This window comes from Protopterus annectens, chromosome 4.part1, assembly GCF_019279795.1.
Source record: "Protopterus annectens isolate FY-2018-M chromosome 4.part1, PAN1.0, whole genome shotgun sequence".
NCBI classification, from domain to species: Eukaryota; Metazoa; Chordata; order Ceratodontiformes; family Protopteridae; genus Protopterus; species Protopterus annectens.
The window spans coordinates 434,157,060-434,184,912 of NC_056734.1; the positions used below are offsets into that span (position 1 = coordinate 434,157,060).

The 27,853-nt window shown below is 37.2% G+C and overlaps 1 protein-coding gene across 1 annotated transcript in view; it reads right to left on the minus strand.

Annotated features, from left to right (window-relative positions):
* LOC122801219 (guanylate cyclase soluble subunit beta-2-like) overlaps positions 1-27,853 on the minus strand; it is a 475,593-nt gene that overhangs the window by 293,667 nt on the left and 154,073 nt on the right. The window contains exon 9 of the mRNA XM_044070773.1: positions 14,897-15,217. Coding sequence (XP_043926708.1) covers positions 14,897-15,217 — 321 coding nt within the window. The remainder of the gene's footprint in view (positions 1-14,896; positions 15,218-27,853) is intronic.

The following is a 27,853-nucleotide window of genomic DNA, read 5'->3' on the forward strand; positions in this document are numbered from 1 at the left end:
TGTTTGAGCCCTTTGATCCTCTTGGTGATGTACTTTTGGGGTCTTTCCAGTTGCTGCAGGTGTCTGGTAAGGTACATCCCAAAAGGGGCATTGTACTCAATTATGGGCCTGATGAGGGATGAGTAAAGAGGCACGATGACCTCCCCTGATCTAGATGTGAATCCCTTCATGATTAGGTGGGCTATATAAAATGTTTTTCTAACCACTTTGGCCACGTGGTTGTCAAATGAGAGATTGCTATCAACTTGGGTCCCCAGGTCCCTAATTACATCTTCTGTACTTAATGGATTACCACCTATGTGGTAATTTGTGGGCACTTTGTTTTTGCCAAAGGGGATGACTATGCACTTTTTGGCATTTAGCTTGAGGCCATGGCTCTGGCACCAGTTGTCTTTCTCTATGAGGCCCTTTTGGAGGATGCTTGTGTCGGCTGGAGAGTCGATTATGGCGCCCAGTTTGCAGTCATCTGCGAACTTGGTCAGCCACAGTCCTCCTGTGTTGGCCTGTACCTCTGAGAAATATATACCGAACAAGAGAGGTCCCAGGACTGAGCCTTGTGGGATGCCACTTGTAACTGGTTTGGAGTCTGACATGGCTCCAGCAATTCTAACCATGTGGGTTCTGTCCTTGAGCCAGTTTGCAACCCATCTAGTGACATAGGGGTTTATATTTAAGCTGATGACCTTATCTATAATGCCCGAGTGGGGTATTGTATCGAAGGCTTTTGAGAGGTCCAGATAGGCTGTGTGGACCACCTTCCCCTGGTCAATGGCCTTGGTGAATGTTTCAAAGAAATCGACCAGGTTTAAGAGGCAGGATCTGCCCTTAACAAAGCCGAACTGGGTAGGATCCAGTGTCTGTACTTCCCAATATCTTTATTTATGAGGTCCATGATGATCCTTTCCATAGCTTTGCAGACCAAGCTAGTCAGGCTTATGGGACGATAGTTTCCAGGATCCGTTGAGGCACCACCTTTGTGGAAAGGGACCACTGTTGCTGTACGCCACTCTTTAGGTACATATCCTGTAGTAAGGCTGAGATTGAACAGTAGTTTTATGTTTGGGTTTAGCTCTTCTTGGAGTTCATGTAGGACGCAGCCCGGGACACCATCTGGTCTTATTTGATGCTGTGTTTTTTGCTTTGGAGAGGGCGGCTCTTACCTGATCATCAGAGATGTCAGGGAGGCAGCACTCTGCTGGGATAGATATTTGCCCTTTTGGTGGGGAGGGGGGGGAGAAGTTTGCGCTGAACCTGTCAGCTAGGATGTTGGCAATGTCTGTGGGTTCGGTGTATTTTTTGTCATTTTGGACTAACTCTAAGCATATCTGGGAATTCCCACCCAGGTTCCTAACATAACTAAAGAAAGCCTTGTGATTATCCTTAGTGTCCTGTGCAATTTTTCTCTCGAAGCTGGCCTTAGACAATTTTATGAGTGCCCGTAGTTTTTTGCTAATACTGATCAGAGATGCCTTCCCTTTTTGAGATTTTGCTCTATCATGTAGTAGCTTCCTCCTTCTATTGTATAGTTTGTTTATGGCTGGGGTCCACCAGACAGGATGTCTGCCTTTGGAGGATTGGGTCTTGGTTTTATTTGGGATTGCATGATCCATGCATTCCTGAAGGTGTTCATAGAATGCGTTTATAAAGGATTCTGCGGTCTGGGCCGTATTTTCCACAGGCCCAGGGGCTTTGAAGGATTCCACCTCAGTCTTGAGGAGTGTGAAATTTGCTTTAGAGAAGTTTTTCACTGTAGTTTTCTGGGCAGGGGGTGGGGTTGGGATGTGAATATCCAGTGAGATTAGTTTATGGTCTGATCTTACCAGTGAGGGATACACTTCTGGTCTGGAGCATAGAGTCCCCATGTTGGTGATGATCAGGTCCAGTATGTTTTCCCCTCTTGTGGGAGTGGTAACAAGTTGTTCCATAGCATTTGAGTTTATAAATTCTAGGAACCTTTGGGCTAGGGTGTTGGAGCTAGAGTAATGCTCCCAGTCTATGTTTGGGTAGTTGAAGTCTCCCAATATAATGGTGTTTGGAGAGACCTTCATATTTTCCAGTGTTCTCAGGAAGGCCGAGTGGGGTTCCTGGGTTTGGGAGGGTGATCTGTAGCAGGCTATAAACTGGAAGGCAGTTTTACCCACTGTTAGTTGCACATGGATAGTCTCTGATGCTTCATGCTGTGCCACCAACCTGGAGGTGTGGGTATCTTTGACGAATATTGATACTCCCCCTCCTTTTGTGGTTCGGTCCAAGTTTTGGGGCCGAAAAGCATGGTATGAGGTATAACCTGGTAGTGCTGGGGTGCTCTTGGGAGCCTTGAACTAGGTTTCTGTTACTGTACAGATATCGATGTTCTCCATGATAAGGAGAGTTTCGAGTGCGTGTATCTTGAGGTTTAGACTTCTGGCGTTGAGTAGCATTACTCTTAGTTTCTTATCCCTTGTGATACCTATGGAGGTGGGTTTGTCTTTTGAGCCTTGCCTAAAAAAGGCACTATGGGAGTAGCAAGAGCCTTTGCCAATATCCGAAAGCCCAGGGGTGACAGGTGCAAGCCGTCCCTAGCAAAGCATCGTGGCTTGTCGAGCATGTCATCCCAGGCTGATAGGCACTGGATCCCCTTTGAATGACACCAATACTTAAGCCAATTGTTGAAATTGATCATCTTGTCTTCATATTGTGGCATCATTCTTGGTGAGGGTAAAATGCTACTCAAGGTCAGGGACATACCGGCCTGGGCTACATGCTCAGAGAGCTCCTCTATGTCTCTTTTCATGTAGTCCAGGGAGGTACATCTCAGGTCATTCACACAAGCATGGACAATGACTGAGTCATATTTGTACTTGCCTTGGAGTGACCTGAGTGCTTGTGTTATGTGGCGGATCCTAGCGCCTGACAGGCAGCCCACCATGACCTTCTCTTTGTTCAGCCTGGTGAGCGGGACGTCAGTGTGCCTGACGATAGAGTCACCTATTACAAGTGTATCAGGTGTGTTGTTTAGCCTTAAGGGCTGTGACTGTTCAGCACACTGGCTTTGTGAGCTATGTGTTGCACGTGTTTTGTTTTGGGGTAGTGGTTGCTTGGGTGTCTGCTTTGGAGGTCTCTGCTGCTTAGGCAGATTTTTATTTAGAGCCTCCGAGTATGTTTTTGTGTGTTTATGTGTTTGGTTTGCTGTCGTGGTAGGTCTATGTGAGACTGGAATTGTAGTGAGTGTGGTTTCCTTTTCCTCCTGACTGGTTACGCCAGTACTAAGTTGAGAGAGCTTAACCTCCAGTTTGGCTATATGGTTGCATCTCTCACATGTGTTGGAATTTGTTGGAAGGAGGAGAGGGTTGTCTGTGTACATGAGGCAGTTGTAACATTGCCTCAAGATTCCCAGATTCACTAGCTGGACCAGAGAGGAGACTGACAACTGACCTTTGGACATGCTAGAATAGTATTGGGAATTCCTTTATAATTGAAAAAAGGGCCAATGGGGAACAAGGTACTCAAGGGGAGTTTGTGAGGGTGTAGCACTTTTAATTTTTTAGTGCTGACTTATATAATTGCTTTAGTGAGCAAGTGCCAGGTAACTTAAATGCAATGTGTTACAGGTAACTTAAATGCAAAAACAATCGAAAAGCACTGTTAAGAGGAGTACGAGACACCGGTCAGCCCAGTAATAATAACAAGCGTTTATTGAAAATAAATGAATGATAAAAGCGTTAAACGCCAACTGAAATACAGCGTTTTTTGTCTGAACTTCAGACTTCCTCAGACATCGGTTATAACAATTAAACAATTAACCAATGACTAATATATATACACAATCCCATTCAAAAGGTCCAATGAAAACCAACAATTCATGAATTATTTATCAATGGCATATAAATGGAGCAATATACATATAGAACCATGTTTATATTTGAAATGCTTATTCCAATGTGAAATCGATGTGTTATATTAGTAAATATATTAATAGATATATTAAGTTAATTATCTTAAAACTGTTAAAAAGTTAAAATGAATCTATTAAATAACTGTGCATTTATTTACAAAACTAATGCAACACCCCCCTCTAGTGGTCTATATAAGCAACACTAAAATAGTGCAAAACTAAATAATAACATTTTCTTTAATATATTTCTTTAAAATTATATACAATTGCAAATAAATAACCATCAATCTATCTCGTAAAAATATTTAATTAATAACACTCAAAAGATATATATTGTAATTCATAAATCCAACCTCTAAGGGTAACTAAAACATCATTTATAATCTAGCAGCTCTCATTTTAAGGACAGGTGCAAGGGAAATATAATCATTAAGTCCTGGGTATCTATTGGCTTCTAAAACCACTTGCCAATATAATTCCCTATATTCAATCCTAGTTTCCCATGGTCCACCCTTCTCATCTACTTCCACTTCTTCTATCACAAAAAACTTGTATTTGGCTAAAGGGCAAAGAGTAGTGTGTCTGTACAAAGCATTAGTCATTTTTTTTATTTTTGATGTCATTTAAATGTTTGTATACCCTTCTCCTCATTTTTCTCTCTGTCTTCCCTATATAAAAACTAGGGCAGATCTTGCATATAGCGATATATATCACCCCAAAAGAATCACAGGTGTTGAAAGTCTTACTCACTAATTTTCTACACCTAGATTCAAGATAAATCTGGGAAGCATTTACCATTGCAGGGCATTGGGAACACATATGGCAAGAAAAAGTTCCAGGCATCTTGTTTCCTTTTTTCTTTGGCCTATAATTCGTTGATAAACAATCTTTCAAATTTCTTCCTCTCCTAAAAATAATCTTTGGTGGTTCATTCCCTTTACAGCTTAAATCCGTAATTTGGGCAAATTTGTCCCACTCTTTATAGAAGATGCCCTGAATTCTTTTTGCATTGCCACTGTAATCTAATATAAAAGCATTGTTGAATTTGATGTTGTCATTCTTATATTCCGGCCTTATTGTATCAATGGGTTCCACTATGTTGAAACTTTTGGGGTCTTTACCTAAAATAGGTTGAAACCTATCCACCCTTCATCTGACCACATCTTCATATATAATAGAACAAAAATCTAAAGGGTACCCTCTTTCAATAAACATCTGAGTCAAAAATGTCCATTCTTCAATGAAATCTGAATCATCTGATGTCATCCTAGAGATCCCGACAAATTGTCCCTTCACAATACTCTTTTTCTGGTGAAAGGGGTGGGCACTACTGAAATGTAAGTAACTATTGGAAAACGTTTTTTTTCTAAATACCCTGGACTTAAAACAATCTTTTCCTTTTGTCAATTTGACATCTAAATAGTTTATTTATCTTCAGAACTAACCTCATGTGTGAATCTTAAAAAATCAGTAGTATTATTAATATAATTTATGAATTCATTCAATCTTTCATAACTGCCCTTCCAAAAAATAACTATGTCATCTAAGAACCTTTTATAAAGGCACCAACAGTCTTTGTATATACTGTTGTGAATGAATTTTACTTCCCAGGTGTTTAAAACTAAATTTGCAAAGATGGGTGTGCATCTTGCGCCCATCGCCACCCCGCTAGTTTGTTGGAAATATTCCCCTTGAAAGTAAATGTAATTGTATTTCAATACAATTTCCATTAATACATTACATAGATATATCTCATTGTCATTTTTTTCTCCCGAATGTCTAATAGCCTCTTCAACCCATTCGAGTCCTATCGTGTGTGGAATAGAACCAAAAAGATCCACCACATCTATGGTTGGAAAAATTAAATCATTATTGAACATATAGTTTTTGACATCATAAAGAAAATCCCAAGAATCTTTTAAAAAAGATGTACCTCTCATCATCAGTGGTTTTAATTTTACATCAATATATCTGGCCAAAGGAAAGATGACCGAACCTTCAGCGGCCACAATTGGACGTAGTGGTGGATCATTTAAATCTTTGTGTACTTTAGGAATACCAAATATGCCTGGAATTTTTGGTCTATTGACATGTAAAAATTCAAAAAGTTCTTTGTCTATAAATCCTTCCAAAAATAAATCACATAACATACTATATATTCTCCTATAACCTATATTTATCTCATTCCTGGAAAGATTGGCATATTTTGTCTCATTCAATAACATTTGTAACATCTTGGCCTCATAATCAATATTGTTCATTAAAATGATACCTCCACCCTTGTTGGATTTCATGACTCTTAGGTTTACATTCCCTCTTAAATCTTGAAGACGTTTATATTCAGTAACTGCAAGATTAGGAACAATTATATTATTCTTAACTGTCTTCCTAAACTCACATTCTATAATGTTCTCTAAATATTTGAGTTGGGCATGAATGGGGGGGTTCCATACAATCGTCCTTTTCAATAATTCATGGTTAACAACATCAAATGTATCGCCACAAATTAGGTTCAAATTGATTTTTCTTAAAAACATTTTCAAATCTATTATTAGTTTACTAATATCACATCTAGTCCTAGGTACAAAATTTAATCCTTTAGAAAAAAGACTAAAATATGTGTTGTTAATAATTAAATCAGTATAGTTGAAAATATAAAAAATTTTGTAATCATCATTAGTATAAACCACAGTATTTACATCACCAAAACTTGAAATTCCTGAATTAACAGAGGGGGTGAGACAACCAAATACATGTGAGTTGTCCATTAAAATCTCCTGCCTCTCCCCCTCCATACATTCTGCTGAAAGTTTCCCTCCCTCTGGTTCCTGATTCTCTCGGACCTCCGGAGGGGTGGGTATTCTAAAGGGTCTAAGTGAACTGGATTACTTCTATTTTCATCATATGTGCTTCTATTATCCACTTGTTTCCCAAAATAAGTAGATTCTCTATAATAATTCAAGGTAGATCTAGGTTTTGGATATTGAAAATTATTTTCATATTCAAAGACATCTCTGTCTATTTTCCTATTCTTTTTTTCTAAAATTTTTTCACATTTCATGTCAATATTTCTCCTCATTTCAAAATATTTTTTCTTTTCTTCATCCACTGTAAATAACAAATCGTTGATAATTTTGTCATTAACAGTGTCAATATGTTTTAATAATTGCTCCATTGCTTCATCATTGTTTTGAACCATAGCCCTTAAAAGATCAAAACCCCAATTGTCAAACATTTTAATTAAAGATTCGTAGAAACGTGTCCCTTCTTTAACATTATTGGGGAATTTATGTATCCTTAAACCTTTTAGCACAATTTTGACACGCAAACATTCCTTAAGATAAATATTCTCTATATTCGGAACTTTATATTTAAACAATAAATTATTCAGTCTATTTAAATTGTCTGCGTTACTATACACATGTCCTTCATCTTTCTTAGCATAATTGCGCAGTTCAACTTTTTGAATAAGCCAGTCATTAAGGGGTTGCCTTTGAAAAATACAGTCACCTTGCTCCGATGAGCATCCAGTCTCGCCTGTCGCTTGTAAATCATTGTGCGTTCCCAACCTGGTTCCCTCGCCTTGGGTAGAAACACGAGCTGGATTCATCTTCCTATGTGTCCCAGCATTTAAAATTTCTTTGGGGCTCGAATGTGCCCACTGCAGCAAGTTGCCATTGCTATTCCCACTACCTTGCCGAGAAGCAAACGCTTCCTGGTTCCCAGGAATAGTGGTGTTACCACTACTTTGCATCAACGACACGCACAATGGAGTCAAGACAGTTATCTGCTGACTAAGCTGACCAATAAGTGTACCAAGTTCATTCCCCTTCGACTCGCGAAGTCATTGGTTAATTGTTTAATTGTTATAACCGATGTCTGAGGAAGTCTGAAGTTCAGACGAAAAACGCTGTATTTCAGTTGGCGTTTAACGCTTTTATCATTCATTTATTTTCAATAAACGCTTGTTATTGTTACTGGGCTGACCGGTGTCTCGTACTCCTCTTAACAGTGCTTTTCGATTGTTTATTGGTTATATTTGCACTGGTTCTTCCTTATCTGGATTATTGGTATTGTACATGGAAGGCGAGGAGAGCTTTTCCCCGGTGCACCAGGATATTTGCGAGTCAAAGGGGAATGAACTTGGTACACCAGTCATTGGTTAATTGTTTAATTGTTATAACCGATGTCTGAGGAAGTCTGAAGTTCAGACGAAAAACGCTTTATTTCAGTTGGCGTTTAATGCTTTTATCATTCATTTATTTTCAATAAACGCTTGTTATTATTACTGGGCTGACCGGTGTCTCGTACTCCTCTTAACAGTGCTTTTCGATTGTTTATTGGTTATATTTGCACTGGTTCTTCCTTATCTGGATTATTGGTATTGTAAATGGAAAGCGAGGAGAGCTTTTCCCTGGTACACCAGGATATTCGCGAGTCGAAGGGGAATGAACTTGGTACACTTATTGGTCAGGTTAGTCAGCTGATAACTGTCTTGACTCCATTGTGCGTGTCATTGACGCAAAGTAGTGGTAACACCACTATTCCTGGGAACCAGGAAGCGTTTGCTTCTCGGCAAGGTAGTGGGAATAGCAATGTCAACTTGCTGCAGCAGGCACATTCGAGCCCCAAAGAAATTTTAAATGCTGGGACAAATAGGAAGATGAATCCAGCTCGTGTTTTTACCCAAGGCAAGGGAACCAGGTTGGGAACGCACAATGATTTACACGCGAAAGGCAAGACTGGATGCTCATCGGAGCAAGGTGACTGTATTTTTCAAAGGCAATCCCTTAATGACTGGCTTATTCAAAAAGTTGAACTGCGCAATTATGCTAAGAAAGATGAAGGACATGTGTATAGTTACGCAGACAATTTAAATAGACTGAATGATTTATTGTTTAAATATAAAGTTCTGAATATGGAGAATATTTATCTTAAGGAATGTTTGCGTGTCAAAATTGTGCCAAAAGGTTTAAGGATACATAAATTCCCCAATAATGTTAAAAAAGGGACACGTTTCTACGAATCTTTAATTAAAATGTTTGACAATTGGGGTTTTGATCTTTTAAGGGCTATGGTTCAAAACAATGATGAAGAAATGGAGCAATTATTAAAACATATTGACACTGTTAATGACAAAATTATCAACGATTTGTTATTTACAGTGGATGAAGAAAAGAAAAAATATTTTGAAATGAGGAGAAATATTGACATGAAATGTGAAAAAATTTTTGAAAAAAAGAATAGGAAAATAGACAGAGATGTCTTTGAATATGAAAATAATTTTCAATATCCAAAACCTAGATCTACCTTGAATTATTATAGAGAATCTACTTATTTTGGGAAACAAGTGGATAATAGAAGCACATATGATGAAAATAGAAGTAATCCAGTTCACTTAGACCCTTTAGAATACCCACCCCTCCGGAGGTCCGAGAGAAACAGGAACCAGAGGGAGGGAAACTTTCAGCAGAATGTATGGAGGGGGAGAGGCAGGAGATTTTAATGGACAACTCACATGTATTTGGTTGTCTCACCCCCTCTGTTAATTCAGGAATTTCAAGTTTTGGTGATGTAAATACTGTAGTTTATACTAATGATGATTACAAAAATTTTTATATTTTCAACTATACTGATTTAATTATTAACAACACATATTTTAGTCTTTTTTCTAAAGGATTAAATTTTGTACCTAGGACTAGATGTGATATTAGTAAACTAATAATAGATTTGACAATGTTTTTAAGAAAAATCAATTTGAACCTAATTTGTGGCGATACATTTGATGTTGCTAACCATGAATTATTGAAAAGGACGAGTGTATGGAACCCCCCCATTCATGCCCAACTCAAAAATTTAGAGAACATTATAGAATGTGAGTTTAGGAAGACAATTAAGAATAATATAATTGTTCCTAATCTTGCAGTTACTGAATATAAACTTCTTCAAGATTTAAGAGGGAATGTAAACCTAAGAGTCATGCAACCCGACAAGGGTGGAGGTATCGTTTTAATGAACAATATTGATTATGAGGCCAAGATGTTACAAATGTTATTGGATGAGACAAAATATGCCAATCTTTCCAGGAATGAGATAAATATAGGTTACAGGAGAATATATAGTATGTTATATGATTTATTTTTGGAAGGATTTATAGACAAAGAACTTTTTGAATTTTTACATGTCAATAGACCAAAAATTCCAGGCATATTTGGTATTCCTAAAGTCCACAAAGATTTAAATGATCCACCACTACGTCCAATTGTGGCCGCTGAAGGTTCAGTTATCTCTCCTTTGGCCAGATATATTGATGTAAAATTAAAACCACTGATGATGAGAGGTACATCTTTTTTAAAAGATTCTTGGGATTTTCTTTATAATGTCAAAAACTATATGTTCAATAATGATTTAATTTTTCTAACCATAGATGTGGTGGATCTTTTTGGTTCTATTCCACACACAAAGGGACTCGAATGGTTTGAAGAGGCTATTAGACATTCGGGAGAAAAAAATGACAATGAGATATATCTATGTAATGTATTAATGGAAATTGTATTGAAATACAATTACATTTACTTTCAAGGGGAATATTTCCAACAAACTAGCAGGGTGGCGATGGGCGCAAGATGCGCACCCATCTTTGCAAATTTAGTTTTAAACACCTGGGAAGTAAAATTCATTCACAACAGTATATACAAAGACTGTTGGTGCCTTTATAAAAGGTTCTTAGATGATATAGTTATTTTTTGGAAGGGCAGTTATGAAAGATTGAATGAATTCATAAATTATATTAATAATACTACTGATTTTTTAAGATTCACACATGAGGTTAGTTCTGAAGAAATAAACTATTTAGATGTCAAATTGACAAAAGGAAAAGATTGTTTTAAGTCCAGGGTATTTAGAAAAAAAACTTTTTCCAATAGTTACTTACATTTCAGTAGTGCCCACCCCTTTCACCAGAAAAAGAGTATTGTGAAGGGACAATTTGTCGGGATCTCTAGGATGACATCAGATGATTCAGATTTCATTGAAGAATGGACATTTTTGACTCAGATGTTTATTGAAAGAGGGTACCCTTTAGATTTTTGTTCTATTATATATGAAGATGTGGTCAGATGAAGGGTGGATAGGTTTCAACCTATTTTAGGTAAAGACCCCAAAAGTTTCAACATAGTGGAACCCATTGATACAATAAGGCCGGAATATAAGAATGACAACATCAAATTCAACAATGCTTTTATATTAGATTACAGTAGCAATGCAAAAAGAATTCAGGGCATCTTCTATAAAGAGTGGGACAAATTTGCCCAAATTACGGATTTAAGCTGTAAAGGGAATGAACCACCAAAGATTATTTTTAGGAGAGGAAGAAATTTAAAAGATTGTTTATCAACGAATTATAGGCCAAAGAAAAAAGGAAATAAGATGCCTGGAACTTTTTCTTGCCATATGTGTTCCCAATGCCCTGCAATGGTAAATGCTTCCCAGATTTATCTTGAATCTAGGTGTAGAAAATAAAGACTTTCAACACCTGTGATTCTTTTGGGGTGATATATATATCGCTATATGCAAGATCTGCCCTAGTTTTTATATAGGGAAGACAGAGAGAAAAATGAGGAGAAGGGTATACGAACATTTAAATGACATCAAAAATAAAAAAATGACTAATGCTTTGTACAGACACACTACTCTTTGCCCTTTAGCCAAATACAAGTTTTTTGTGATAGAAGAAGTGGAAGTAGATGAGAGGGGTGGACCATGGGAAACTAGGATTGAATATAGGGAATTATATTGGCAAGTGGTTTTAGAAGCCAATAGATACCCAGGACTTAATGATTATATTTCCCTTGCACCTGTCCTTAAAATGAGAGCTGATAGATTATAAATGATGTTTTAGTTACCCTTAGAGGTTGGATTTATGAATTACAATATATATCTTTTGAGTGTTATTAATTAAATATTTTTACGAGATATATTGATGGTTATTTATTTGCAATTGTTTATAATTTTAAAGAAATATATTAAAGAAAATGTTATTATTTAGTTTTGCACTATTTTAGTGTTGCTTATATAGACCACTAGAGGGGGTGTTGCATTAGTTTTGTAAATAAATGCACAGTTATTTAATAGATTCATTTTAACTTTTTAACAGTTTTAAGATAATTAACTTAATATATCTATTAATATATTTACTAATATAACACATCGATTTCACATTGGAATAAGCATTTCAAATATAAACATGGTTCTATATATATATTGCTCCATTTTTATGCCATTGATAAATAATTCATGAATTGTTGGTTTTCATTGGACCTATTGAATGGGATTGTGTATATATATTAGTCATTGGTTAATTGTTTAATTGTTATAACCGATGTCTGAGGAAGTCTGAACTTCAGACGAAAAACGCTGTATTTCAGTTGGCGTTTAACGCTTTTATCATTCATTTATTTTCAATAAACGCTTGTTATTATTACTGGGCTGACCAGTGTCTCGTACTCCTCTTAACAGTGCTTTTCGATTGTTTATTGGTTATATTTGCACTGGTTCTTCCTTATCTGGATTAAATGCAAAAACGACAAACAGTAACTTTCTTTCAAGTGAAACAAGGAAATAAGTACAATAAGCAATGCAGATATCACTAGGGATCCACAGAAGCACTGAAAAGCCACGTTTTAGGTGGAATTAGCATTTCAGGGAAATAACAAGCAAACAAACAACAAGCATACAAACAAGGCTAGATTCAGCAGGCCTGGATCTAGTCTATGCTACAGCAAACAAGGTGTACCAGTTTCAGTAAGAAACAGTTCAAATATGCAGGCACTATAAGCCTTTAACCAGAAATTCCCAGCTCAGAAGGGCAGAGTCCAGCCTCTCCTCCCACAAGAATGCAGACCATGAACCTTCTTAATGTAAAATAACTGGCCTGAAGCCCAAGTGCTTAAACCAGAACTAATACACTTTTAGAATAACAGACACTGAGCCCTCAATCAGCAGTTCCCAACTTAGAAGGATGTAAGCTACCTGTCCTACCACCACAGTGCAGGCCACAAACCTTCCTAATGTAAAACAACTGGTCTGAAGCCCAAGTGCTTAATCCAAAAGACTTAGAATGATAGCTACACTTTAGTCAAGTTACTACCAAGCAGTAATAAATACAAGTGAATACTTTAAAGAATGCCTGGATTAGTGCTCAAGTTATACAAGCAAAGCTAGATTCAGCAGACCTGGATCTAGTCTATGCTACAGCAAACATCATTTTATAATACTGTTCCTGTTTTTTCAAGTAAAGGCAATCTATTTTCAGAGCTATCTTAAGAAATCAGAAGCTGTACTTTAACTGTAAATGGTATGTGTCAAGCAAGTTAAGATTTAAATTCTCATTTGTCTTTCTATTTAGGTCCAAGTTTTGTTCCAAGATCTGCAATTCCTAAACATAGTATAAGGTGCTGGACTATCAGAACATCTTCATTTCTGGGATGATTTAATTACATTCAATTTGAAATTTTATTTTCTATTATATTATTTCGAAATGTAGCATCTGATAGTTTTCATTTATTTCATATTACCTGTTTCATCTTTGTTTATCTAGTACTCAGTATTTAAACAGATGAATTTGAAGCTATCTTGGGTTCACTGGCAGTTAGCACATAGGATTAAGGCTATAAACTGTTATCAAACTGCATTCTTCAGTCAAAGGTTTTGTTTCCTTTGGCTCTATTTTCTATTTTCCTCCTTTTTTTCTATCTTCCATCTATTTCACTTCCATCTAACATAATGCAAGTTAATAATATTCTGTCTATAGAGCTACCAAATTAACTCCGCTTCCTGCCACCATCTTCTGAACTATTAGGTCACCTTCAATGGTTCTTCTTTTATGACATTTGTTGGCTAAGCCTACAATGGTTGACATACTGCTGGCATAGTATAAATTTATTAACTTATGAATCTGCAAATGTTGGAATAGGCTCCAGCTTCTCAGTGTCCCTGATCTAGTTAAAGTAGGATCAGACAATGAAAGAATTGAAGAATTATGTCAGCATCTCATTTCTCAAAAACAATGGACTGCTTTAAAGAACTCCAGACTATTACATGGCATGCATTAAATTAGAATGGAGTACACTGAAATATTATTATGCTAATTCATCTATTCATTTTCTGATATCTAGTTTATTCTATGCAGAGACTTGGGGAGCTGATAATATATCTCAACAAATAATGGATGCTAGGCACAGACTTTGTGTTGACAGACTAACATTCCTTCAGACAATGCACACATACACACAAACACACACACACACACACACACACACACACACACACACACACACACACACTCACATGCACACAAGCACACACATACCTCACTGGCATATTTTGGGGATATGGAAGAAAACTGTAGTATTCAACAAAACAAAAACAATTAGACACAGGGACAGCATAAAAATTCTTCACAGATACTTATCCAAGAATCAAACCAAAGGACCACTCAATCTAAGGTAACAATGATAATAATTGCAGGGCTGTGCCACCCAATTATGGAATGGACTTAAATCTTTATGCCTTTTATTGATGATAAAAGTATTAAAATCATTTACCAAACAGCTTGCCTTTTTTTCCACAATAAAATAGTAAAGTTTACATGTGATTAAACTCAAGTAACTAAGGAGTGAGAAAGCTGCTGTTATACATTTCAAGCATTCTTGCAGGATTGCATGCACCCCAGCACATAACTGATGTGGGCGCTCCATCCCCCAACCCACCTCCTGTTACTTGCATATACTAACATCAAGATCACTGTACTTCAGAGAAAAGAAGATATTCCAAGATGTAGAAACTTCAGAATATATATATATATATATATATATATATATATATATATATATATATATATATCTTTATTCACACTTGATATGTTGTGGGCTGTGATTACAGTCCTAGAACACACAATGGTAACCAATCTGTGCCAAAGATACTGTTATGATAATCTATCCAGAATTGTTTAAAATCATTCACCTGCCTCCACTTGCTTTCCTTCTTTCAACTGATTAGCCACATGTTTTGGAAGCATGGCATACAGTAATACTTCAGTCTTCTTTTTTTCTTCCTCCAGATGTTTTGAAAGGATGTGAAGTTCCTCTTTCTTCCTTTCCAGCTGGTTTGACAGCTCCATCTCAGCCAGCCTTTGTTGGTTTAGAAGAATGAGGTCTCTTGTCACATCGTGAGGTGCTATATCTGAAATGTGCATCTGCCTTTCTTCTAGCTCATGTAAACTGCGCAGTAAAGGTGAGCAGAGATAAATCATACACTCTAAGGACTCCATCCATGACATCTGGCCTGCACAACATAAAAGGAAGAAAAAATATTTAAGGCCCACCCTTTTAACCATTTGTATAGGCACACTATAATAACTGTGGATGTTTTCAACAGGATTCAATGTGCCTGTGACAGACAGAATAGGCCTGTACATCATTCATGTGACACAACTAGCTTTAGAGATGGTAGTAATAATCACTAATAGGGTGTGACTAAAGGAAACTATAAAATAATATTGCATTACATTTGCTGCTCTTTAAAAAATAAATGCAAGTCAGTGCACCATATAAAAATAACTGTGACTTGTGGTTCTTTGGAACATTCGGTTTACAGGTGGATAATCAAAAAATTAACATATGTACCTAATAAACAAAACATTGATTATTTCATACTTGTTTCATTTTAATACTATTTATTGCCTTGTATTTCCAATGTTCTCTAAATTCCCTTCATATTATAAGTTTTTATTTTTCTGTTAGATTCATTGATTTATGGAGTTGCGTAGTTCTTCAGTGCTAGGACAGTCAAGTGGATTATGTTATCTCAAATAATTCCAGAGTATTTGTCATGGAAATCAGTACTGATGCTGGAAAATAAGAGATAGCTCAGTTTTCCACCACATGGACTCACATCAGATGCAGTTACTTTAAGTACAGGTGCAGAGGTCACAACCAATGGAAAACAATTTTACAAACTTAATATTTTTGTGAATTTAATTTTGATTGCTGTTTTCCAATAAAGTTGCATTCTCAGAAAATAATTAGGAAGAATTGCTCTCTGCTATTCCTTTTCCTTATTATCATTCCTTAGCTGCACTAATTCTATACTATATATATATTTTATATAATATTATGGGCACACCATAAAGTATACATAAAACATATAAATATTCATGCTAAAGTATTTACTAACTTCAGCTACCCAAGTAGAGTAGAGGGAATAAAGACCTAACAATGACACAGGGGGCACAAGTTCAAGCAGTAACATCTGATGGAACCAGCAGGGAAGCTAGCTGTGGCTTTCCTGGAGGACAGACATGCTGGGTGGATCTTTCACTGCGCTCTGGTGGAGGCTAGGCCTCAGAAAGGCCATAGGGCTGAGACTGCAGGATGGCTGAGGAGACATGGCTGCTCTTGTGCATAAGGCAGGCTTATCCTCAAAAGCTATGTCTCATTGCCCACCATGCCTAATGTGTAACTATATCAACATACCAGGAGGGTGACAGGGTCAGCTAGGAACTATTGACCAGATGCTGTTCAAATGAAGGCCCTTGGGGCTATGTCCTGCAGCTCCATAAGACAGTCCTTGCTCCCTGAAAACTACTATTAGGCAGTGCAAAGGTGACTCTCTCAGAAGTTACAGTGACTCCCCCAGAAGTTACAGGGTCCACTAGGGTTATATTGAAGAAAGCCTGGAAAGGAGCAATTGGCAGATCTGGGGCTATGTAGACATAGTAAAAAGGGAGACTCACCAGAGGGCAAAGTGGATCCAAAGGGAGAGAGGGAAATAAAAAAAAAAAGTTTTACAAGCTACACTTTTAGATTCTGTTAGATAAAACTATAAGGTCCACCACTGGTTTACTTTTTCAGATCACTCTGATATCACAAACACTTTTTCGTAATGCACAATGAGTAGTAATAAACAAAAATTGTAATTTAAATTCAAAGTAGTAGGGTTTTACTATGAAACCAAATGCCAAAAAGTGCATTGCCATCCCCTTTGGTAAAACCTCTGTACCCATGAACTACCACATAGGTGGCAGTCTACTTAACACTGAATGTGTGATAAGAGACCTTGGGACCCAGGTGGACAGTAGTCTCTCCTTTGATAATCACATCACCACAGTAGTCAGGAAATCCTTCTACGTGGCACACCTTATCACAAAAAGGGTTCTCATCCAGGAAAAAAGAGGTCATTGTTCCCCTCTACTAGACACTCATTAGACCCATTATAGAGTACAATGCCCCTTTTGGAATGTACCTCAGAAGACATCTGCAGCAGCTGGAAAGGCCACAGAAGTACTTCACAAAGAGGATTACTAGCCTCAAACAGATGCCCTACACTGACCGTCTCAAAAAACTCCAGCTTTACTCTGTAGCATATCACCTACTCCAAGGTGATCTCTGCCTAACATATAAAGCTATGTCAAACCTGAACTGTTGGACATGCTACACTTAAAGAAATCCCAATCCCTCCAAGCTACACACTCTAGGGACCTAAATCTTGCCACCACAGTAAACGGGACATGCTGGAGGGATAGATTCCTGTCCCAGAGCCTTCCCATACTCTGGAACAAGCTACCTATCTATGTCAAGCAAAGTTCCTCATTTGCACTCTTCAAGAAAAATCTTGATGAGTTGATGGGAAATAGGAAATACACCCCGGGGATCACTTCTGTGGCTCTGTTCGACAGGGGCACAGGAAAATAACTTTCTTGGGTGGTGTAAGCTAGGGGGAACTTTGTTGGCTAGGCTTACTTAGGCCCTTGGGCTGATAGCTTAGTACCTATCTATGAACAAGGCACCCCTCCCCAAATTTATATATACCAATTTCATGGTTGTACCAACTCAAAGATGGTAGAATCACAGAAAACAAGTGAATCATTGCCGGGGCACACTTACAAATCACACCGGCAATGAATTCCTATGGAAAACAGCATTCAGTAATATGCAGTTTGCCTTTTTTTTTCTGAGTGTTACTGATGCTCGAGCAATTTCACCTTGAAGCATGTGTAGGGGAGCTCTGCACTAGATACTGTAGTCTACAGTGTCTGCTGGCAAATAAGAAAAGAATGCCAGCTAGCAATTGAAGAAGGAATCCCAGCACGTGTTCATGCAATAGAAAAAGGAATCTTGGCACATGCTTGCTGTCATAAACAATTTTAACTGACACATTTCACAACGTATTTTTTAATAAGAAAGATGGTTTATAAGGCAAGTAATATATAGTTTTCACTGGATCTTATCATTAATAGAGAAATATTATTACCTAAAACCAATGACCAATACTTGTGGCCAACATTTCATTTAAATTAATTCATATTTACTGAGAGAAAATTCTACAGTGAACTTAAGGATTTATATCAGCCTCTGCAATGATTTCCTTTTTGTTATTATCAGTTTTGTCTCAAGTATAGTCGTTCAAATCAGTCAGGGTTTGAATCTCACTGGGGATAATTGGCTAGGCTTAAAATGGCTCGCAAGGGCAGTTAGCCTAGTACTAATCTATGAACTATGAAACAAATGCATTGTGACACTTTCCATAGCAAATTTAAATAGCAAACCTTAGTGAAGGAAACAATCTTACCCTATACAATATGAAATTTTACACTGTTTGATGCAAAACATTTATTTTTGCAATTAATTTTGTTGATGAGAATAGCCCCTTGAAAATGATCTTAAAACTGAAAACTCCTGACATGCCATCATCAAGGACTGAACCCACAAAGCCTCACTATCTACATTATTGTATAAGTTATTATTTTTCTGTAAGTGCAGCAACAGGAGAAACTTATATTCTAGTAGGGCTAGTTGTCAGATATGTCTCACAGTTGAAACATCCAATATTGCAACTTAACACATGATGATTTACTAACAAAACTTTCATGTAAATGGCTGTTCCTCTACAGAACTACAGTTTTTGAATATGCACAATGCTTTGTGGATACATATGAAACACTACAATACCTAAGGTGACATAATTTTGTTGGTGTGGTAATATGGAAAAATTGAATTGACAGTGAATCTAAAACCTCAAAAAACGTTATAATCTTTGTTTTGTTTTAAAACCACTTACAACATCAGGAGTATATCCATCAATCAACTAAACTGTAGAACACAGATACAAAAAAGTTTCATATAATACACTTTAAATTAAGTTGTGTAATTTTGTCTGTTTATTTGTTGATTTTCTTTAGTTTTTTAATAGTAGTAAATTAGTAGATATTCTCTAATGGCATGCATACACTTCATTGGTGGTTGCTGAGTCTTTGTAGCATGATAGTATTTAATGTCACTGTGAGTTTTGCTGCAGTGTGTGTTGAATGATTTGAGCCAGCAATGAATTTTGAGGGGTTCCCCCTTTTCTTCACTGTGGTATGACCGTGGAGCTGGTACATATAATTTATGGGGTGAGTAGTGCATGGGGTTTGCCTCCCTGCAAAAAAAGAAGTTTTTGTGCTTTTCAGAGTTTTCAAGACACCTTTTTCAGAATTTGCCTTTTGGAAAATGGAGAATCCAAAAAGTCTGCTTCAATCATTGAAGGATAAACCTTCAATAATAGCCCAAATTCCAATTTATCACATTGGCTAAATGGTTGATAGTCACAGCTATAGTGGAAAATGTAGCAAATAGCATCTGCATATATATGTATGCAGAATCACGCTGTCAAAACCTCGAGGGAATATAAAATAGTTATAATGTGCATAAAAACTGTTCCAAAAGCAGTGACCCTATAAGAAAAAGAAAAACAATAATTACCAATAAAATAGACAAACAATTGTGTTTAAACAACATCTATCACTAGTTTAATGAATGTTAAGAACATTTTCCAGCTGTAAAGTAGAACTCAGAATGTTGTTGTTGTCTTTCGGCTTTTCCCGGTTAGGGGTCGCCACAGCGGAACTCCGGTCCGCTAATGATTGGCAGTTGATTTTCACGAACGCTGAGGTGCCAGCTCGATGTTCAACTTTCAACAAAGGCATGCCCATTTGCGCATGTCTTAAGAACGCCCACCCAACTGCGGGGAGGACATGCAGACTTCACACAGAAGGCACTCCCCGCACTCCAGCCGGGAATCGAATGGGAGAACCTCTTGCTGTGAGGCAACAATGCTACCACTGCACCACCGTGGAAGTCAAAGTAGAACTCAGAATAACAATATGAAATATACATGAACTACATTATGCAACTCCTCCCCATTGGCCCATAAGGTTTTTTTGTTCTACATGTGAATCACAGCACCTGTTTGAAAGTAAAGGTTCTTAAAAATATTTGTTCGAATTGTTTGATCAGTTGATTTTAGGATGGCTTATTGAATAGATGTGTTTCCATATGTTAAAAATTTGTCGTTAGCACAGGGGATTAAGGCGATCAGCTGTTAACAAGATGCTTCCTGTAGTCAAGGGCTGAATTCCTTCAGCCTTCATTTGACTACTATGTGAGTTTGAGCAGATCACTTAACCAGACAGCACTCTGGGGTAAATGAGAAATTGAGCTAGGCTCCTCAATGGTCTTCTAGACTGAAAGACTAGTAAATCTTTATGAAGCTATAAAGTTGTTTAGCCATGCAATTGGACTCTGTACTCTTAAATTTATCCTGCCACAGCCAAAAAACACCAAAACAAATAACCAAAGCCAACCAACAACACAAGATTAGATACCCTTGAACTACATATATAAAATAAGGTGTATGGTGGGTAAGTGCTGCCACTGAGGCAGTGTGAAATTTGAATATCTACTCTTACAGGTAAGTAGGACTTACACAACTGTATTATGTTCATCATTCACATTGCCTTAGTGGCATGTGGGTAGATTCCTAAAGCTTACCCTACCTGGGAGGAAGAACGATAAGGATCCAGAAACCCCTGGAGAATAGTCCTTGCAAAGCCTGCTCTTGAACTTTGAAAATAATCCAGTTTGTAGTGCTTCGTAAAGGTATGAACAGAGATGACCAGGTTACTTCCTATAGAATGCTTCTAGAGTCCATTCATTTCTAATATGCCACCAAAGGGGATAGAGCTCTGGTGGAATGGGTGTTAACCTCGCCTGGAATAGATTTATCATGTTGAGAGTAATGAAAAACAATAGCAGAGGACAACTAATGAGCAATTGTTTGCTTAGAGATAGGCTGACCCTTCTTATCCCCATAATAGGAAATGAATGGTTGTTCATCCTTGAGCTGCCTATGCACATCCAAAGTATACAGAATCTTCTCTCTTTGTTTTTAGTTTCTAGAAAGAAAACTGGGAGATTGATGACTTCATTCAGGGTAAATTCAGAAACAACTTTTGGTATGAAAGATGGATTAGTGTATAAAACACCCCTGAAATTGTGTAAATCAGATAAGGTTGTTCCATCATGAGAGCTTGCAGCTCAGACTTACATTGCAGATGTCAGGGTAATAACCAAAAGAGTTTTCCAAGTGATGAACTTTAAATCAGACCAAAGGGCATGTTCAAAAGTAGTTACAATCAATTTTTTCAAAAACAAAGTTGAGATTCCAAGGAGGAGGAGAAATCTGGTTTCAATGGGGCCTCAAGTGCAACACTCCTTACATAAACAGTTTGATCAAAAAAAAAGAGATGAAAGAGGGAAATCCATGGGCAGACAACTGAGATGGCCTCAATACGCACATTGACAGATGCATAAGATAAGGCATAGCTGAGTAGCAAACACAAATATTTCAAAACCAGAGGGGTAGACACAATTCTGGGCCCTCTGTGATCAGGTGGCTACCACCTAGAAAACCTTTTCTACTTGTAAATACAAAATTTCTAGCTGCAGGTTTTGCTGCCTCCTTTAATACCTGCTGCATGATAGAGACGTAGAATATGAGTAAGGAAGAAAGCAAAACGTGTATACAAGCTAAATAAAAATGACTTCAGAAAAGCTAGAAAAGCCATATCCATATTAAGAAATAATGAGAAAGTCACAAAAGATAAATGGATACAGTTCAAACAGGACACATCCATTTAAATGTTATTTTGATAAAGAAATCAAAGTAAAAGGAATAATTTTAATGTACTAGACAGAAAGAAGTACCGTCAGCTGAGTTATAGCTTAGCAAAGAAAATTGGACTGATAAAGGTAAGCATTTGCTCTTTAATGACAGAAAAAGCCACAGAGGAAAAGATAAGATAGCAGAACAGACTGTGAACATACTAGAGGAATATGAGATACAAAAATCAAGAGACTGAGAATGACTACAGAATAAAATCTAGTCTGTTTGACACAAGACAGTTCAACTATGAATGCCACAGTACACAGCAGGCTTATGGACTGGTTTGTACACTGATTTTTTGGGACAGAGTACAGTAAAGAGAGTACCCATTAGTTATTGTTGATACCTCTTCAGGATTTCCAGTGACAGCATCAAATACTCATCACTCTTGGAACATCTGAGACTGTAAGGACCGGTAAATATCCACCTTTTTAACAATCAGCAACTCAATGAGTTTTGTGAATGCCAAGGAATTATAAGCAAAAAAGTGAACCAATTTTTGCTACAAGCCAGTGGACTATGGGGATAGTTTATGTAAAATATAAACAACGGTATTAGAACTGACAATTCCAGAAAAATTCACTGGAAACAACATTTCAATAGCATGTTTGTAACATACGGGGCATCTAATCATCCTCTGTTGAGCTACATCATCTAATCTACTGTTTAAACACAACTTCATAAATAAGAAACCATGCGTGACCAGGTCAGCAGACAGAGGTGATAAAAAGACAATTACTAGTGATCAGAGGCGGAAGGGCAACATGAGAAAATATACTTATGTAAGAAAATTAATAAGAAACAATATAAGGATGATTCTTTATACAGCTTTTAGCCCTACCAAACAGATGACATGCAAAGAGCAGTGACTCTATGACAAATGGAAAATACACTCTCTGTAGACACTATTCTATGCTCATGCCTTGGTATGGCACTGGGGGTGGTGATGAGAAAAATAATTATGACTGGGACCCTAATCTTAATGCTGAGCCAGCAAGTGACAGTTCCAATGTCAGTTTAATGTTCATATCTTTATGTATATAATGTGCCAAAGAAATTCAAGCAATCCTTTTAACGAGTTTTGGTGACCTGTCACCTAATACAAAATGTTAACAGTCTTTTTTTTTTTTTTTTTTGCATACCACCTGAAAGTAATGCTCAAGGTTCAGTTTCATTTGAAAATGTATTTCCTTTTAACCAGTTAATTTTCCTTTTCAGATATGATAAAAACGGGTCTTCTGCCACAAAATGTTATATAGCTGTGTAGACAGTTTGAAAATGCTATCCATGTAAAAACAATATGCTGCATGCTGCAGCTGTTCTAATGCAATACTGGATTACTCTTTGTAAGGCCACGATGGGACTTGAACTTCAGTCCCTCAAAAATGCACCAAATTCTTCATGGCTAGCCCAATGCTTCCAACAAAAGATCTGACAATTACATTATTTTTAAAATAAAAGAAATAGCTTAATGATTATCTAGCAACCTAAATTAGCAAACATGACATTCTTAAAACAAGATGGAGTACCCCAGAACCAATGTGTAGATTCAGAGCAAGGAAGTCTCAATGCAGCTTTGGAAATCTATCCTCACCATACAAAACATTAAAGGTTCATGACTGTTCTAGAGTGAGAACAAAAGATATCACTAGACAAGGACCTGAGTCTGAAAGAAAATAGGAAGTGAAGGGTCATAAATTATGCATTAACCAGTGTCTGCTCCCCATTAATCCATAATGTTGTTCCCTATGGGAATTCAAATTCCTGCTTGAGATGAAAGATTTAAAAAAATCTGTTGGTCATTTCATTTCAATATGTCTTATTGAAGAAGACACATTTCAGCATGCTGAAATTTTGGTCACTTATTAAGGTACTCTGCACCTTTGTGCCTGTTTGTCCTGTATATTTGTTTATATGCATATGTAAGGTAATCTCCATCTGTGTGATACCTCAGTGTATGCATTGTAGTCTTCCATTATATACATTTTGTCTTGTGAAGCGGTATTTCCTAAATTAATTTAATGACCTGCAGAAATCTGTGTCACCTCCAAGTACACAAACCTGACTGCAAGGTGTAGCTCTCCTCATAAAATGAATGAAAGTCAGAAGGTGTTAGTCCTTTCAGTCTGAATTCAGTAACAGATAAAGGAATGGCTATAGACTGGATGGCACAGGATTCTAAGTAACATGAATCCACTACAGATGCATCTCGTAAAACTGAACAGCCAGACTCTCCTTACTCAGCAACCAAAGCAGCAGACCACAGCAGGATTTACAATGCACAGCCTTTGATGACTGATGCAGAAGTAACTTATTCCACATCTTCATGAATGATCTGGAAGCTACCTTCTCTCAAGAAATCCAAAGCACAAGGATGATCTTAAACATACCATACTAATGGACTGGTTATAAAACAGTAACATTTCAGAAGGACAGGTACATGTCCAGTAATCTGCCCTACTCATGGAGTCTTGAGCTATCTCAGGTATGTCTAATTAAATGATGTACTTCATTAAGCATAACTAAAGTAAGATAAGCAAGCTATGAATAGTTTTGGGGGGCATACAGGTGAACAGCTGAAAGCAATGCACAAAAATGTTAAGCAGGAGTGGCTCCAACATAGATTCCTGAAGCACTCCCATCCTAATTATGTAACAAACATGCAGCTATATAAGCAAAGGGTTGTCACTGTTAAGATGACCAGTAATTGTATGTGCTGTATCAGAATGAATGTGACTGACAGTCAACATAAACAGTGGTTCAAGAATCAAATATTTATTATGAAATACCTCACAGATAGAAGTCTAAACAAAGAAAGTTGCTGGTCATGATGGATACAGTGTTCATTTTCAATTGCAGTGCTATGTTGCTGTAATAATTGATAGTTACCTCATCTTAACACAAGCATAAATCTACTGTCTTTGTTCATCCACACATTAGAATAATTTACACATATATAAAGAAATGCAAAAAGTAGATCCATGTTTTCACAGATTAATGTGTTTTACAACCCAAGCATTGAACCTAGAACTACATCAGTTTCATGACACTGCAGAATCAAGACAGAAGTAGCAAGCGCTTTCTCATTTTGTGAGTCTGAAAATGCTGATTCACACAATTATGTTTATGAAATATTATCTTGTCACTTCCCCATTTGGGTTTGAGCTGTTAACCTTCATTCCACGTGTACCCTCTCCTCTTCCATTATCACTGCCACCACTTCTACTTATCCACGACTCTGTACCATTAGTGTATAGGTTTCCATTATCACTGCCACCACTTCTACTTATCCACGACTCTGTACCATTAGTGTATAGGATCCGTGTACCCTCTCCTCTTCCATTATCACTGCCACCACTTCTACTTATCCATGACTCTGTACCATTAGTGTATAGGATCTTAAAGCCAATAAAGGTGAAACTACTGCATAAAATATAAGGAAACCTACCACAGATGCCAAGGGGTATTCAAGGGGCATGCAATAATAATGTGTCAACATTTTCTCCTATACACTGGCATCCTGAACATCTGCTTGCCGTAGCAGTTACACAGGTAAGAATAACTGCAACTGTAACTCCCTACATCCAATGTTACAATGCTACTGTGGCATCTCAAGACCACATATGGGATCATGAATGATCAGTATTCCACGTGGAATTTGTCAACAAAACCTAATTTTTAGAAATAAATATGTATGCTGTATTTAAATTATTAGGTGCTAGAGAATTCCTAATGCATAGAGATAAATAGTTCCAAGTCCTTGCTCCTCTGCAGTGAAAAAAATGTTCTTAATAGTTCTATAATATAAGTAATTTACAACTACCTGATGGTTATTTCATTTTTTAAACACATCTATTAAATTATCACTTAAGACATAGACATATATACAGTAACAGGAAAGAAAACAAAACATATTAACATATTTCAGTTTACATATATTATACATTGCACATATTTTTTCTTTCTTTATAACAACTCTCATTTAGTCCAACATTTATACATTGCTCGATTCATGCTCCGCTCCCCTTAAACCTCACTCCTTCTCCTGAACATTATTTTGCATACATTGTTCCCACAAATTCCATTTATTTCTAAGTAATTTTCTCCTTTCCATTCCTAAAGAATCCCATTTCTAGTTCTTTTAGGTTCATAGGTTCATACTAGGCTATCTGCCCTAGGGCATTTATAAACTTAGCCAGAATGTGTTTGGCTTTCGCCACCCATTTTAAATGAATTTTGCTATGCCCTTTTTCGAGGTTAGTATACTGTGCCTCTGTCTAACAGTGACACAGAAGTGATACCCGGGGTAAACCTACAATCTCCCATCCACTCATCAAGATTCCTCTTGAAGAGAGTCAATGAGGGACTCTGCCTAACCTGGACTGGGATTTTATTCCAGAGTGAAGGGAGCCTCTGGGTTATGAATCTGTCCTCCAGCATGTCCTATTTATTATAGTTCATAGTTTAGTACTAAGCTAACTGCCCTTGCGAGCCATTTTAAGCCTAGCCAATTATCCCTTGTGAGACTCAAACCCTGCACCTTATGTTTGTAAGGCAAACACCTTAGGCATTAAGCCACCCTCCCAACCCTTTAGCTCTTTTACAATATTCAATACTTTAAATACAGTTGGTTTATATTTTCATTTCCATTTCTAGTAGTTGCTTTTTTTGGCAGCCAATAGAATTAACCTTAATAATGCCTTACTATAATCAGTTCCGATCCTGTGTCCCAGCTCAAAAGAATAATTTCCTTAGTTACAGCCATTTGGTCCCCCGATATTTCTGACAGAGTATTCTGTAGGGATTTTTTTTAAATCTACCAGCTTATTATACTTTCAAAAAAAGAAGTTATGTCTTACCATAACATTCCATCTGTGTTGTCGATTTTCATTAATCCTTGACTGTGGGCTCAGCTCCAAGCCTTGGAACCGACTCGGCCATTTACTTCAGCTCGCACCATCCAAACTCTCGAGCTAGGCTCTACCCATAATGCTCCTCTGTGAATTACCTCAGATCGAGTTTGCCTAATATAGTGGCAGACAAAAAGTAACACCTCATAAAGAGACCAGATCTGTGTCTCTGTTTTGAAGCCAGTCATTGGAAATATTCTGTCCACTAAGAGTCTTTGGATGGGGGAAGCAGGATGGGAATGTCAAGGATTAGTGAAGATCGACAACACAGATGGAACGTTATGGTAAGACATATCTTTATCTGATGTTGTCAATTTTCATGTAATCCTTGACTGTGGGACAGAGTCCCTAGCTACCTATATCTTGGGAGATCTCATGAAAGAATATTCCTGAGCACCATCGTACCGAATGATGCACATCCCCTAGAGACCTGGTCCAATTTGTAATGAGTAATAAAGGTCTGAGGAGATGCCCATGTAGCTGCTGCACAAATGTCACCTAAGGAAGCTCTAGCATGAAAAATTGCAGAAGCCACTACAGTTCTAGTTGCATGAGCTTTTACAGGACATGGCAGTTGGAGACCCTTTGAATAATAAATAAAGGTGATACAATCCCTAAGCCATTTAGCTAAGGTAACCTTAGAAACTGGGTTACCAAAAGAAAGTGAGAAAAAGGCAACAAATTGCTGGTCAGATTTTCTGATATCCTTTGTTCTGTGAAGGTAAAAAAGTAATTGCCTGTGAACGTCTAATACGTCTAGACTGTACTCTCCCTTATTGAAGAAATCAGGGAAAAAATGGTAGGTGCATGGTTTGATTGATGTTAGATTCTGAAACTACCTTTGGCAAGAAGGAAGGATTTGTCCTGAGGAAAACTCTGTCCTTGTGGAATATTAAATAGGGAGCTTGCAGGACAAAACCTGAATTTCCGATACTCTTCTTGCCAAAGTAATAGCTAATAAAAACAAAGTTTTCCATGTCAGAAATTTTAGGTCACAAAGTAGCTGAAGGTTCAAAGAGGGACAGAG